The 14,320-nt window shown below is 68.4% G+C and overlaps 2 protein-coding genes and 1 long non-coding RNA gene across 4 annotated transcripts; 2 read left to right on the forward strand and 1 right to left on the reverse strand.

Moving 5' to 3' along the window:
• The first annotated feature begins 5,016 nt into the window (after positions 1-5,016).
• On the forward strand, positions 5,017-6,585 carry LOC309877056. Its single transcript, XR_014317309.1, has 3 exons — positions 5,017-5,180; positions 5,930-6,159; positions 6,433-6,585. It is a non-coding gene; the product is annotated as an uncharacterized lncRNA (long non-coding RNA).
• A 777-nt stretch (positions 6,586-7,362) lies between these two features.
• On the reverse strand, positions 7,363-9,313 carry ATRAID (all-trans retinoic acid induced differentiation factor). Its single transcript, XM_082758461.1, has 7 exons — positions 8,836-9,313; positions 8,623-8,750; positions 8,392-8,463; positions 8,130-8,201; positions 7,936-8,057; positions 7,618-7,718; positions 7,363-7,526 (listed from the first exon to the last, which is right to left on the reverse strand). The coding sequence occupies exons 1-7, from the start codon at positions 9,010-9,012 to the stop codon at positions 7,422-7,424; spliced, it is 777 nt and encodes a 258-aa protein (XP_082614587.1). The 5' UTR covers positions 9,013-9,313; the 3' UTR covers positions 7,363-7,421.
• On the forward strand, positions 7,406-13,840 carry SLC5A6 (solute carrier family 5 member 6). 2 transcript variants are annotated; one of them, XM_082758460.1, is made up of 16 exons: positions 7,406-7,544; positions 10,397-10,870; positions 10,980-11,045; positions 11,146-11,197; positions 11,324-11,391; positions 11,476-11,630; positions 11,717-11,857; positions 11,927-12,050; positions 12,131-12,219; positions 12,296-12,408; positions 12,488-12,555; positions 12,645-12,731; positions 12,849-13,033; positions 13,131-13,234; positions 13,320-13,444; positions 13,526-13,840. In XM_082758460.1, the coding sequence occupies exons 2-16, from the start codon at positions 10,541-10,543 to the stop codon at positions 13,676-13,678; spliced, it is 1,860 nt and encodes a 619-aa protein (XP_082614586.1). In that variant the 5' UTR covers positions 7,406-7,544; positions 10,397-10,540; the 3' UTR covers positions 13,679-13,840. The 2 variants fall into 2 exon arrangements, with proteins under 2 accessions (XP_082614586.1, XP_082614585.1); XM_082758459.1 differs by lacking the exon at positions 7,406-7,544 and adding an exon at positions 9,107-9,181.
• Positions 13,841-14,320: the final 480 nt, after the last annotated feature.

Genomic DNA, 14,320 nt, shown 5'->3' on the forward strand with positions numbered 1-14,320 from the left:
GGCAACCCGTCCCAGTGCCTGACTGCTCTTTCTGACAGAAATGTCTCCTCATTTCCAACCTGAACCTCCCCTGGCACAACCTGAGGCCATTCCCTCTGCTCCTATCACTATTTATCTGTGAAAAGAGGCTGACCCCCAGCTCCCCACCCCTTCCTTTCAGGCAGTTGCAGAGAGCAATGAGGTCTCCCCAAGCCTCTTCTGCTCCAGACCAAACACCCTCAGCCGCCCCTCACAGGCCTTGTGCTTCAGGCCCTTCCCCAGCTTCGGAGCCCTGCTCTGGCCACGCTCCAGGGCCTCGATGTCCTTCTGGGAGTGAGGGGCCCAAAGCTGAACCCAGCACTCGAGGTGTGGCCTCCCCAGAGCAGAGCCCAGGGGGACGATCTCCTCCCTGGCCCTGCTGGCTGCACTGCTCCTGACACAGCCAGGATGCCCTTGGCCTTTTTGGCCCCCTGGGCACGCTGCCGGCTCGTGTTCAGGTGAGCATCGATCAGCAGTGCAGGACCCAGCACTGAGCCATGTTGAACCTCATCCCATTGGCCTCTACCCATCACCCCATCCTGTCCAAGTCCCTCTGCAGTGCCTTTCTACCCAGCAGCTTGACACTTTCCCCCACCTTGGTGTCATCTGCAAACTTACTGAGGGTGCTCTCAATTCCCTCATCCAAGTCATCGATAAAGATATTAAAGAGGATGAGCCCCAACACCGACCCCCAGGGAACACCACTGGTGACTGGTCACCAGATGGATTTCACTCCGTTCGCCGCTACTCTCTGGGCCTGGCCAGTTTTTAACCTACCAAAGAGTGCACCTGTCCAAGCCATGGGCTGCCAGCTTCTCCGGGAGAATACTGTGGGACAATGTGTCAAAAGCTTTGCCGAAATCTAGGCAGGCTATGTCAACAGCCTTTCTGTCATTCACCAGGTGGGTCACCCAGTCATAGAAGGAGATGAGGATGGTCAGGCAGCACTTGCCATTCACGAACCCATGCTGACTGGGCTTGATCCCCCAGTTGTCCCACATATGCTGTAGGATTGCATTCAAGATGACCCGTTCTGTCATCTGTCCTGGCACTATGGGCAGGCTGACAGGCCTGGAGATCCCCACGTCCTCCTTACGACCCCTCTTATTAAACCTCCGGTCAGCAGGACGGTAAAACTGAGCCCAAAAACCACCATAATATTTAGGTCTCTCTTTTCACCGCAGAACCAGGGGAGAGCGCGAACGCAGTCCCCCACTACCACAAATTATGCAGTCGAGTTTCCCGCATTTGGGGAAATCGCAGGGGTCAGCACACCCGGAGTGCAGGGGATGAGCCTCGCCCTGGGAAAACCACCTGCCTGATCATGGTGTCTCCCCTGCCAGGTAAGTATGCCCCCGCCTCCCCGAACACCCGCACCCACCACAGCGCACGCACCCCCAGCACACGGACACCAGCCCCAAGAGCCCACCCCGGGCCCTCCCAAACACCCCTCCCCGCCCCAACGAGCGCCCACGCCTCGAGCCCGCTCCGCGCCCACGGGGGGCTCAAGGGGCGCCCCGCGTGGCGTGGGCTTGGTCCCGGCATGCCGCGGGTTCCCTTATCTGCATGGACACGCCCCCACGCTCATAGGCCACGCCCCCCTCCCGCTCTGGCCGCTGCTAAGGCCCCGCCCCGCAGCCCTCTCCCCGCCCACAGCCCCGTGCTCTGCTCGGCCCCGCCCCTCCCCGCCCGGCCCCATCTCGGCCAGGCCCTTTTTCCACATTTCCTGGACCTTCCTCTTCCTTTTGATCTTATCGATGAGCTCCTTGCTCATCCACGCAGGTTTCCTGCCCCCCTTCCCCAATTTCCTATTCTTGGGGATGCACCAACCCTGAGCTTGGAAGAAGTGCTGCTTAAATGTAGCCCAGCTCTCACAAGCACCCTTGCCTTCTAGCCTATCCCATGAGATACTCCCAAGCAGGTCCCAAAAGGGGTCGAAGTTGGCTCTTTGGAAGTCCAGGGTAGCAATCCTGCTTTTAGCCTTACTTCCTTTGCCTAGTTCCATCTGGTTCTCCACCATCTCCTGGTCACTGCATCCCAAGCTGCCCCCAACCTTCACATCCCTAACAAGGCCATCCCTGTTGGTAAGAACGAGGTCCAGGAGCACCCCCTGCCTCGTCGGCTCCTCCACCACCTGCATCAGAAAATTGTCCTCAACACATTGTAGGAACCCTTTGGACTGCTCGTGCCTGGCCGAGTTGCTTACCCAGCAGATGTCTGGGTAATTGAAGTCCCCCATGAGGACCAGCGCTCGTGATCGTGAGGCTACTAGCAGCTGCTCGTAGAAGGCCTCATCGACCTCCTCCTCCTGATCTGGAGACCTGTAGTAGACCCCCACCACCGTATCTCCCATACCAGCCCACCCCTTAATTCTCACCCACAAGCTCTCCACTTGCCCCTCACTCTCCCCCAGCTCTAATTGCTCCCTCACATAAAGGGCAACCCCACCCCCTCGCTTCCCCAGCCTGTCTTTCCCAAAGAGGACAGAGCCCTCCATGACTGCGTTCCAGCCATGCGAGCTGTCCCACCAGGTGCAGTTACCCCAGGGGGGATGCAAGAGGAAGATACTGGACGGGGGATCGGGAACGCTACCTTCTCTGAGGAGCCCTCAGACAATCCTATGGGAGAGCTCAGAAGTTTTTCCCTGTCTTCAACAGTGACAGCAGTGATGACTTACCCAGCCCTTCTCTGTTACATTTAGCTCCCCTCCCTTCCCCCATCAAACCTAGTTTAAAGCCCTGGTAATCAGCCCAGAGAGCTTGCTCCCCAACACATTTGTGCCCCACTTGGTGTCTGTCCGTAGCCCACATACCCAGCCTCTCAAAGGACGGCCCAAGATCAAAATACCCAAATCCCTGGTCCAGACACCACCCCGTCAGCCAGTCATTTACCTGTAAAAGCCTTGCAGGTGCCAAGGTCAGTGTAGAAGGAGGGGGAGAGGTGCTCCAGGCGCCGGAGCAGAAGTCCCCTGAAGCCTGTGGTGAGGCCCATGGTGAAGCAGGATGTCCCCCTGCAGCCCATGGAGTACCACGGTGGAGCAGGGTTCCACGCTGCAGCCCGTGGAGGAGACCACAGTGGAGCAGGTGGCCCTGCACCAACGGAGGCTGCCGCCTGTGGAAGACCCCTGCCGGAGCAGATTCCGGGCCGGACCTGTAGCCCGTGGAGAGGAGCCCACGCAGGAGCAGGTGACCTGGCAGGAGCTGCTGCCCGTAGGGGAGCCAGGTTGGAGCAGTTTTCTCCTGAGGGATGGACCCCGTGGTACAGACCCATATCTGGAGCAGCTCTGGAAGAGCTGCTGCCTGTGGGCAGCCCACACCGGATCAGTTCATCAAGGACTGCATCCCGTGGGAGGGACCCCACAGCACAGGGGACGAGAGTGACCGAGAAGGAGCGGCAGAGAAGAAGCGCTGTAGGCTGACCATAACCCCCATTCCCCCGTTCCCCTGCGCCGCTCGGGGGGAGGAGGTGGAAGAGGGTGGTTGGGGGGGGAAGGTGCTTTTGGTTTCTTTCCTTTGTTTCTCACTTCTCTAGCTTGATAGGTAATAAATCTTACTTTCTCCCTATGCTGAGCCTGTTTTGCTCGTTAAAATAATCACTGCGTGATCTCCCTGTCCTTATCTCAGCCCCTGAGCCCTTCTCATTGTATTTTCTCCCCGTTCCTCTTTGAGGAGGGGGAGTGAGAGAGCGGCTGTGGTGCAGCTCGGCTGCCCACCCGAGTAAAACCACCAGAGATGGAAATTAGGAGACATTGCTTTACTGAGGGGGCTGTGCGGTGCTGGAATGGGCTGCCCAGGGCAGGGGGCGAGTCGCCATCCCTGGAGGTCTGCAGGAAACGTGTTGGTGTGGAACTGGTTTAGTGGTGGGCTCATCACTGCCGGGCTGAGGGCTGGGCCAGCCGCTCCTAGGGGCTTCTACACCTTGAATGACTGGGACTGCCGTGGGAAAAATCTCAATAATTTTCCTCAGACAGGACCTTCTGTGAAGCTATCTCATTTGTGATTGCATTGTGGGCATCTTGCACAGTAGGAGTTTATCCTGACCTCATCTCCCCATTGCCCGGCACCTGATTTTTCCCATTTCCTCACTTGAGTCCTGCAATTTCCCTGCCCGCTCGATGCCCTCCTGTACCCTACACGTGCAATTTGATGTGGCCAACCGCTAATTTCTCCTTTTCCTTTTTTTTCCTTCTTCTCTCGTGACCAGAGGGCCCGTGATTTTTGTTTTTCCCGATCTCGCAGTGCTCCTCCTGTCTCCCTTAGCCAGGATTTCCCCCGCACAAACTGCTGCCCCTGCACAGCCCCCGCTCTGCGTCTCGCTGCGGACAGAACGAGAGAGGGGCGTGGCCGGTGAGCGTGGGGGCGTGTCCATGCAGATCAGGGAAACCGCGGCATGCCGGGACCAAGCCCACGCCACGCGGGGCGCCCCTTGAGCCCCCGTGGGCGCGGAGCGGGCTCGGAGCGTGGGCGCTCGTTGGGGCGGGGAGGGGTCGTCGGGAGGGCCCGGGGTGGGCTCTTGGGGCTGGTGTCCGTGTGCTGGGGGTGCGTGCGCTGTGGTGGGTGCGGGTGTTCGGGGAGGCGGGGGCATACTTACCTGGCAGGGGAGACACCATGATCAGGCAGGTGGTTTTCCCAGGGCGAGGCTCATCCCCTGCACTCCGGGTGTGCTGACCCCTGCGATTTCCCCAAATGCGGGAAACTCGACTGCATAATTTGTGGTAGTGGGGGACTGCGTTCGCGCTCTCCCCTGGTTCTGCGGTGCAAAGACAGAGCTGGTGCTGGTCCTTATTGCAATACTGCCCTGAGTGTTCTCTAAGCGGCTCTGCCGGTGTCCTGGTGCTGCGGAGGTACCGGGGGGGTCGGTGCTGCAGCCGCCCCATCCCGCAGGGCCCCGAGGACGCCCGGCACCCCCGCCCCGCTGCCCCCTGCTCGCCGGGGGACGGAGCGCGATCGGGGGCCGCGGGGCGCAGAGGGGGGGCGGGGGGAGCCGAGCGGGCGCCTCGGAGGCTCTCGGGGGCTCTCGCTGGGTGCGGGGCAGCCCCGTGCCTTCCCGGGCCGGGTCGGTGGGGCAAGGGGTGCCCTTTGAGAGAACCAAGAAGCTGCCCCAAGGCAGATAAGGGGCAGTCTGAGCCAGCTCTGGACCCGCCACTGGCTGGAGCCAAGCCGGTAAGTAACGTTGTTTGTTCTTCCGAGAGAGCAGAGTTAAGAAAGGGGGGAGGAAAGAAAAAGGGAAAAAAGAAAAAGAATAAAACCCTGCTGGGCAACAGCAGCTGGGAGAGAGGAGTGAGAAGCAGCCCTGCAGCCCCCAGGGGAGTGCAGCAGGAGGCAGGAGGTGCTCCAGGCTCACAGCAGCAGTTCCCCTGCGGCCCCTGGAGAGGCCCCTGGTGGAGCAGGCTGTCCCCCTGCACCCATGGGTCCCACATGGAGCAGATCTCCACGCTGCAGCCCCCTCATGGGTGGAGGAGCCCCCGGTGGAGCCGGTGGCTGTGGCCTGGAGGAGGCTGCGGTCCATGGAGAGCTCCCGCAGGACCAGGCCCCGGGCCGGAGCTGGAGCCCATGGAGAGGAGCCCATGGGGAGCAGGGGCAGAGAGGGACCGAGAAGGAGTGGCAGGAACAAAGCGTCAGGGACTGACCGCAGCCCCCATTGCCCTGCGCTGCTCGAGGAGGGGAAGGTGTCTTTATTTGTTGTGGTTGTTTCTCACAGCTCCATCTGGTTAGTAAGAGGTGTTACACTTTATTAATCTCCCTCTGCGGGGTCTGTTTTACCCGTGATAACCGATGAGTGATCTCCCCATCCTTATCTCACCCCTTGAGCCCTTTGCATCGTATTTTCTCTGCTTTGAGGAGGGGGAGTGAGAGAGCGGCTGAGGCGGAGCTCGGCTGCCCAGCTGGGTAAAACCCCGTGTAAAACCCAGCAGAGTTAAACCACGCTTCCTCCACTGCTCCTGCCCTGTGGGAGGCAGGGTCCACGGCTGCCTCCTGCCCCAGTTTGTGATGCACCAGCAGAGGAACACCCAGGATGCTTCTGGATCCTTCTGGGACCCAGGATTAATCAAGCTTACAGGAATGAGAAGTGAAATCATCGAGGGGAAAAAAGAAAGCTAACAAGAAAAGGAAAAGTCAGTTCTCTGCTGCAGCTTGACGGGTAGGTGCTGCTGACTGATTCTTTAGGGCCCCTTTCTGAACACCACGGCGCACAACTTCTGGCTCCTGCCCCTTCCAGAACGTTCTTGCCCCACGGAGCTGCGCCGGGTCGGACCTCGTCTCCCCAGGCAGCCGGCGTTGGGGCAGCCCCGCAGCAGCACCGGGGGGGGGGTGCGGGTGCGCGGGCAGCTGGCGGCGGGCCCAGGCCCAGAGCGAGGGGAGGGGGCTCCCGTTGGACCTTCCCCTAGAGCCACGCCCGCTCCTTTCCCCCCAGGTGAACCGGGAGCTCGCCAGGAGCTGGCGCTGCGCTCCCGCAGCGCGTGGGCTCCGGGCAGCCCACGCGGGACAAGAGCCGAACCGCAGCCCCAGAAAACCGCCCGCGGAGAAGGAAGAAAGAAAGAAGAGGGAACGCCCCGACAGCAGCTCTGTCTTTGCACCGCAGAACCAGGGGAGAGCGCGAACGCAGCCCCCCACTACCACAAATTATGCAGTCGAGTTTCCCGCATTTGGGGAAATCGCAGGGGTCAGCACACCCGGAGTGCAGGGGATGAGCCTCGCCCTGGGAAAACCACCTGCCTGATCATGGTGTCTCCCCTGCCAGGTAAGTATGCCCCCGCCTCCCCGACCACCCGCACCCACCACAGCGCACGCACCCCCAGCACACGGACACCAGCCCCAAGAGCCCACCCCGGGCCCTCCCGACGACCCCTCCCCGCCCCAACGAGCGCCCACGCCCCGAGCCCGCTCCGCGCCCACGGGGGGCTCAAGGGGCGCCCCGCGTGGCGTGGGCTTGGTCCCGGCATGCCGCGGTTTCCCTGATCTGCATGGACACGCCCTCCTGATCTGCATGGACACGCCCCCTGGTCTGCACGAACACGTACCTTTATCCCAATGGACACGCCCCCTGTATGCACGAATACTCCCTCTTATTTGCATAGACACGCCCCCTCCCCCTGGCGCCCCGCCCCCGAGCAGCACAGCGGCTCTGGGCCAGGTACTTTCCCCCCGTGGCCCCGCCTCCATTAGCACCCCTATTTTGCATAGCCCCGCCCCTCCCCCCTCCCTCTCTGCCCCCGCCCGTCCCGGTGCAGCCGCCGCCCGGCTCCGCCGCCCGCCCCGGCGGAGCCCCGTGGGGCCGCCCCGTTGTGGGGGTCTCCGCACGGCCCCCCCCGTCCCCGCGGTGCCGCAGGAAGGAGCCCCCAGGCGCGGTGCCGCACGCTTTATTGGGTCCCCCCGGGGCGCTGCACGCAGGGGGTGTCCCCGTCACGGGGCCTTGGCTTTCCGGCGCTGGGTGCCCCACAGCAGGAGGGACAGGGCGGCCGTCACGGCCCCCAGGATGCTGCAGAAGGGCAGGACGGGGAAGGCGCCCTGCAAGGAGACACGGGGGTAAGTGGCTCTGCCCGCCCCACCGGGCCGTCCTGCGGGGGGTCCCGTCCCTCGGCCCCCCCGGGGCACCCACCTCGCGCAGGCACTTGTAGCCGTGGAAGGGGCTGGCGCAGAGGCACTGGGTGAAGCCGGGGCCATCCGGGGCACAGGCGGCGTTCTCGGGGCACAGCCAGGCTGGGGGGGCACAGCAGGAGGTGACAGGGCCGAGCCAGGGCTGCTCCCGGCAAAGCCCCACCACGCTGAGGGGACGCCAGGGCCCAGCCGAGCAAGGGGAGGGGGGAGCCCCAGCAGGAGGGTGCTGGTTGTCCCCCACCCCACGGTGTGCAGTGCCCGGAGAGGTGACACAAGGACACGGGGTGCTCAAGGAGGCCCGTCCCTGTAACCCACGTACCAAGCTCCCCGGAGCTGTTGCAGGGGTTCCTCTGGCCGTGGCAGAGGCGGCTGCTCCCGTGCTCCGTCACCTCCTGCCAGGCGCTGCTCCCGCCTGGGCACTCCAGCTCCAGTGGCACCGCGCTGGGAAGGAGAGCTCAGCACCAGGCACCGTGCCCAGCCCCCCCGAACCCCCCCTGAGCCCCCCGTACTCACAGACTCAGCAGGTTCGTGAAGCCCAGGAAGGAGCTGTTGGGGAGGGCTGCCAGGGGGTTCTCCGTCAGGTCCCTGCAAACACACCGGGGGCTCCTTACCCTGCCCACGGGGCAGGTGCAGGCTGCGGGTCCTGCCTGGGGGCAGCACGGGCACCCCGGGGTGGTGCCACAGGGGACAGCGGGGATGGAAACCAGAGCATGCACGGCCCGGCCCCATCCCACGGCTGTCCCCGGAGCCCTCTCCCTGCCCCGCCGGGACTCACAGGACGACGACAGCCACGGCCTCAGCAAACGCAGCGGGCAGGCTGCGCAGGGAGCAGTTGCTCAAGTCCAACCTGGGCGGAGGGAGGGACGTCAGACACCCGCACCCCACTGCGCCCCCCGCATGCTGCAGCCCCCCACAGCCCCCAAAAAAACTCCCCGCACCCTGCAGCCCCCATACACACCCTGCACCCCGCACACAGCCCCCGCAGCCCCCCACGCCCCTCCCGTACCCGAGCAGGCGCCGTGGGGGTCCCGGATCCAGGCAGCAGCGTCCCCGTGGCTCCGCGCCCGCCTTGGATGCGCAGTACCGGGCCACGACGGATCCGTTCCGCAGCGGCCCCGGGCAGCTCCCGCACACCTGCGGGGGGGAAACGGTCACGGGGGGCGCGGGCACGGCCGGCACCGGGCCGGTACCGGTACCGGTACCCCCCCACCCCGCTCACCTCCCCGCCGGCATCCCCGGGCGGCAGCAGCAGCAGCAGCAGGAGGGTGCCCGCGGCCCAGCTCCGCGCCCGCCGCTCGGCTCCGGCTCCGGTCCCGCCCGGCCGGGTCCGGCCGTGCCCCGGGGCAGCGCCCAGCGGGGCGGAACGGCCGCGGGGGGGGCCCGGCGGCTGCGCCATGGGCCGGGGGGCGGCGGGGCGCGGCGACCTGAGCCCGGCGGAGAGGCCGCGCCCCCGGGGCCGGGCGGAAGAGCGGGGCTGCGGGCACGGCCTCGCGCCGTCATCGGTGCGCGCCGCCGCCGCCGCCGCACGTGGGCAGAGCGGAGCCGCGCACCCGCTGCCGGCCCCGGTGAGTGCCCGAGAGGAGCGGCCCGGGGCTACCGGCACCGCCCCGGCACCGCCGGGCTCCGTGGGCTCCGTGGGCTCCGTGGGCAGGGGCCGGTGCGGGGCCGGCGGTTCTGGGGAGTGGGGGTCCGGTAGGGGTCACGGCGGACACCGGCGCCGGGCACCGGGGGGGCGTGGCCGCGGTGCGGGGACACCGGGGGTGGGGGGGACGGGGGAGGCTCGGGCTGGGGACGGCGGGGCGGGGGGGGGGTCTCGGGAGGGGGACGGGGGGAGCGCGGCTTCAGGCGGGGGGCGCGGGGGGCGGGCGGCAGGGCCCGGGGTTACGGGGACACCGCGAGGCTGCGGGGACGCGGGGGGGGGGGGGGGCGGACCCCCGAGGACGGGCGCAGCGCCCCGGGGGGGCCGCCGGGGCCTTGGGCCGGGGTCGGTGGCGGCACGGCCCCGGCGATGCGGCGGGGCTAGGGGGGGGGGGCGGCCTTGGGCGGGGGGCGCCGGCCCCGTGTTGTGTCTGCGCGGCGCGGGGCGGTGACCTTGGACCCTGCCCGCGGAGCTGCGCCGCGCAGCCTGGGTTGGCGGCGGGCGGTGCTGCCCCCTCGCCTCCTTCCCGGCTCGGTCCCGAGCCAGCGCCGCCGCCCCCGGCCCCCAGCGGGCAGGCCCGGGCGCGGAGCAGGGCTGGAGCCGGTCCCGATCCCGGTGCTGATCCTGCCAAGCACGCCCGGGGCATTCCTGCGAGGATCAGGGGCCGGCGCCCCCCCGCCTTGTCCTCGCGTGCCCCCGCGCTCCGCCCGTCCCGGGGCTGCCCTGCCCCGCTCAGGTGCTCGAGGTGCCCACGCGTGGTGTCTGTGCTGTCCGTCTGTCCGCCCGCCCTCGGTGCCTGTCCCGTTCCGGCTGGGGACCGGCCGTGCGGGTCCCGCCGGCTGCGGGGGCGCGGGGTGGGGGCGCGTTGGCGGCGGCGTCGGGGGCCGGGGCCGGGGCAGGGCCGGGGCTGGGCCGGTTCCGCCGGGCTCGGCGGGGGCTCTGCGCGCCGCGGGGGCTGGCGCCGGGCGGGCCGGGCGGTGCTGCCGTGCCCTCGGCGCTGCTTGGCAGGGGCCGTGTTTGCCTTGGCCGGGGGACGACCTCCCGGGGCCGGTGGGGGAAGCGGGGGGGGGGGGGAGCAAGGAGCCGCGTGCCGGAGGGAGGGGGAGGGCTGAGGGGATGTCCTGGTGCTGTGCTCCCGCAGGTCCTTGAGGCGGGCTGAGATCAGGAGCGAAGGTCCCCGCGGAGCCTCCGGTGCGGCCGCCGGGGCTCGGCACGCCCATGAGGTGGGGCGGGCGCAGCGGGGGCGTGCGGCCGGGGGGCAGCGGGGCAGCGGCAGGAGCTCGCCATGGAGTTCACGGCGATCGACTACACCATCTTCACGCTGCTGCTGGTGCTGTCCTTGGCCATCGGGCTCTTCTACGCGCTGAGCGGGGGCCGGCAGCGCACGGTGCAGGAGTTCCTCCTGGCCAACCGCAGCATGGGCTTCCTGCCCGTCGCCCTCTCGCTGCTGGCCACCTTCCAGTCGGCCGTGGCCATCCTGGGTGTGCCGGCCGAGATCTACCGGTTCGGCACCGAGTACTGGTTCCTCGGCTGCTCCTACTTTCTGGGACTGCTCATCCCGGCCCACGTCTTCATCCCCGTCTTCTACCGCCTGCAGATCACCAGCACTTACGAGGTGAGCAGGGTGCCGTGGGACGGAGGGAGCGCGGGGGCACCTCTCCTGCTCAGAGACCCCACGTTGGGACGGGGGCACTCCCCTGACCCTGTCTCCCCCCTGCCCGCAGTACCTGGAGCTGCGCTTCAACAAGACCGTGCGCATCTTTGGCACCGTCACCTTCATCTTCCAGATGGTGAGCGGGCGGCCGGCACCTCCTGGCCGTCCTGGGGGGTCCTGGATGTGGGGGCGTGGGGAGGGGGCGCAAGTGGGCTGCAGTGCTGCTGTCCCCGCAGGTCATCTACATGGGGGTGGTGCTCTACGCGCCTGCGCTGGCCCTCAACGCAGGTAAGGGAGCCGGGGGCTGTGAGGGGGCTGAGGGGCAGAGCCCAGCCTGGGGTCCTGCTGGGTCCCACGGCCACACCGGGCGCCGCCGCGGTCCTCGTTGTTCGTTAACGGCTCCGCTGCTTCCAGTGACGGGCTTTGACCTCTGGAGCGCGGTGCTCACCATAGGGCTGGTCTGCACGCTGTACACCACGCTGGTGAGTCGCTGCCGCCGTGCCCCCGCCGTGGGGGTGCCCCGTGCCCCCCCCCGGGCCGCGGTAACGGGCGCCGTGCCTCCGCAGGGGGGGCTGAAGGCCGTCATCTGGACGGACGTCTTCCAGACGCTGGTGATGTTCGCGGGGCAGCTGGCCGTCATCGTGGTGGGCGCGCAGCGCGTGGGCGGCATGGCCCGCGTCTGGCGCGTGGCGGAGCAGGAGGGCAAGATCTCGGGCATCGAGTGAGCGCCGAGCCCCGGGACGAGCCCCGGTGGGGGGGTGTGGGAGGGCAGTCGACCCCCCCGTGACCGCGTTCCCCTCCCCGCAGCCTCAACCCCGACCCCTACGTGCGGCACACGTTCTGGACGCTGGCCTTCGGGGGCGTCTTCATGATGCTGTCGCTGTACGGCGTGAACCAGGCGCAGGTGCAGCGGTACCTGAGCTCCCGCAACGAGAGGCAGGCCGTGCTGTGAGTGGGGTGGGGGCGCAGGTTGGGGCCCCCCGCCGCCAGCCTCTGACGTCTCCGTGGCGCCCGCAGCTCCTGCTACGCCGTCTTCCCCTGCCAGCAGATCGTGCTCTGCCTCAGCTGCCTCACCGGCCTCGTCATGTTCGTCTACGACCGTGAGCACCCGCTGGTGACCAGCAAAGTCTCCTCCGACCAGGTGGATGCCCGTGCCCCCTCCTTCCCCCCCAGCCCACCGTGCGCCCCCCAGCACCACGCTCACCCCGTGCCGGTCCCCAGCTGGTGCTGTACTTCGTGATGGACGTGCTGAAGGACCTGCCAGGGCTGCCCGGCCTCTTCGTCGCCTGCCTGTTCAGCGGCTGCCTGAGGTGGGTGCTGTGGCCGAGGGCTGGCGGGGGGGGGGGCACGTGGCCGAGCCCCCCTCCCACTCCCTCTCCTCCCCAGCACCATCTCCTCCGCCTTCAACTCGCTGGCGACGGTGACGATGGAGGACCTGGTGCGGCCGCACTGCCCCGGGCTGTCGGATTCGCGGGCCACGCAGTTCTCCAAGCTGCTGGGTGAGCGGGGACTGGGTGGGGGGCACCGGGGGGGGGGGGGGGGGGCTGCAGTGCTGTGACACCCCCACCTCTCCCCCAGCTCTCGGCTACGGGCTGCTGTGCCTGGGGATGGCCTACCTGTCCTCCAAGCTGGGCCCCGTGCTGCAGGTAGGGGATGGGGGGCACCCTGCTGCCCCCCCGGGTGTGGGTGGCCCCCCCCAGCCCCGTAGCCCCACAGCGGTGCCGTGTCCCTGCAGGCAGCCATCAGCATCTTCGGCATGGTGGGGGGGCCGCTGCTGGGGCTCTTCTGCCTGGGCATGTTCTTCCCCTGCGCCAACCCCGTGGTGAGTCCCGCAGTGCTCCCCCAAAATGCATGGCCCCCCCCCATCCCCGCCGCAGCTCCCCCCCCCGTGGGGTGCCGGCCGCGGGGCTCAGTGCTGCGACCCCCCCTCCCCACGCAGGGCGCCATCGTGGGGCTGCTGGCGGGGCTGGCCATGGCCTTCTGGGTGGGCATCGGCAGCCTGGTGAACAGCATGGGGGCGGCCGGGGGGGCCCCCGCAGCCAACAGCACCGCCCCCTCCCCTGACGCCAACCTCACCGCCACCCTCGCCGCCACCCTGCTCACCCCCACGGCGGCCCCACACAGGTGAGAGGGACGTGGGTGGCGTGGGGGGGGGGGGGCAGGAGGAGGGTCAGCCTCGGGGGGGGGCTGCTCCACGCCCCCCTGTCCCTCTCTCCCCCAGCCCCACGGGCCTGCAGAAGTTCTACAGCCTGTCCTACATGTGGTACAGTGCCCACAACTCCACCACCGTCATCGTGGTGGGGCTCCTGGTCAGCCTGCTCACCGGTGAGCGCGGGGGCGTGCGGGGGGGGGGGGGTGGGCCGGGTGCTGCCCCCCCTCCCCCGGTCCCCGCTGACCCCTCCGCCCTCAGGCCCCACCAAGGGCACGGCCGTGGACCCCCGCACCATCTACCCGGTGCTGCCGCGCCTGCTGTGCTGCCTGCCCCCCAAGTGGCGGCGGTGGCTGGGCTGCGGGGTGCCCTTCCCCGCCGACCAGGTGAGGACCCCCGGCCCCTCGTCCCCTCGGCGTGCGGGGTGGGTGCCCGCGGTCCTGCTGCCCCCCGCCCTGTCCCCGCAGGACGCCGGCCGCCCGGAGCTGACGGTGCCGGAGAAGGGGCCGCGGGTGCCCAACGGCGTGGCCGCAGACGTGGTGCCGCGGGCCGAGGACGAGCAGGGCTACGTGCGCACGGCCGGGCCCCCCGCCTACGCCCTGCAGGAGACGTCCTTCTGAGCCCGGCACCGGCACCGGCACCGGGGCCGCCGCGGGGCTGGGTCCCTGCAGGCGGTGCCGCCACCCCCGGGGGGCTCCGGGAGCGGTGCCCGTGCCGCGGCCTGGCCCCGTGCCCCGTGCCCTGTGCCTTACTGCCCTGCTCCGCGGGCCCCCCCCCCCAATAAACCGTTCTGGAGCACGGCGCTCCGTGTGCCCGGCCCTTCCGCACCGCGCACCGGGGCTCGCGGCCCCCAACGAGACACCGGGCACCGGGGGGGTGCGGAGGAGAACGGGAGGCGGGGGGGGGGCAGGGGATGGGCGGGGGGCGAGGCTCCGGGCCCCGGGGGCGGCAGCGCGGGGGGAGCCGAACCCGGTGCCGCGCGGTGCGCGGCCAGCCCGATCTGCGCATGCGCGGCCGCGGGGAGGGCGGCGGGGGCGGGGCGTTAGGGCAGGGGGCGGGGGTTAATTAGAGGGGGCGGGGCGCTGTGGGGCAGGGGGCGGGGTACAGCTATAGGGGGCGGGGCGCTGTGGGGCAGGGGGCGCGGCGTTGGTGTAGGGGGCGGGGTGTAATTGGAGGGGGCGGGGCGTCGGTGCAGAGGGCGGGGCGCTGTGGTGCAAGGGGCGGAGTTTAACCAGAAGGGGCGGGGCGTTGTGGTTCAGGGG

Source organism: Aythya marila, assembly GCF_965140915.1.
Source record: "Aythya marila genome assembly, chromosome: 3".
Lineage (NCBI taxonomy): Eukaryota > Metazoa > Chordata > Aves > Anseriformes > Anatidae > Aythya > Aythya marila.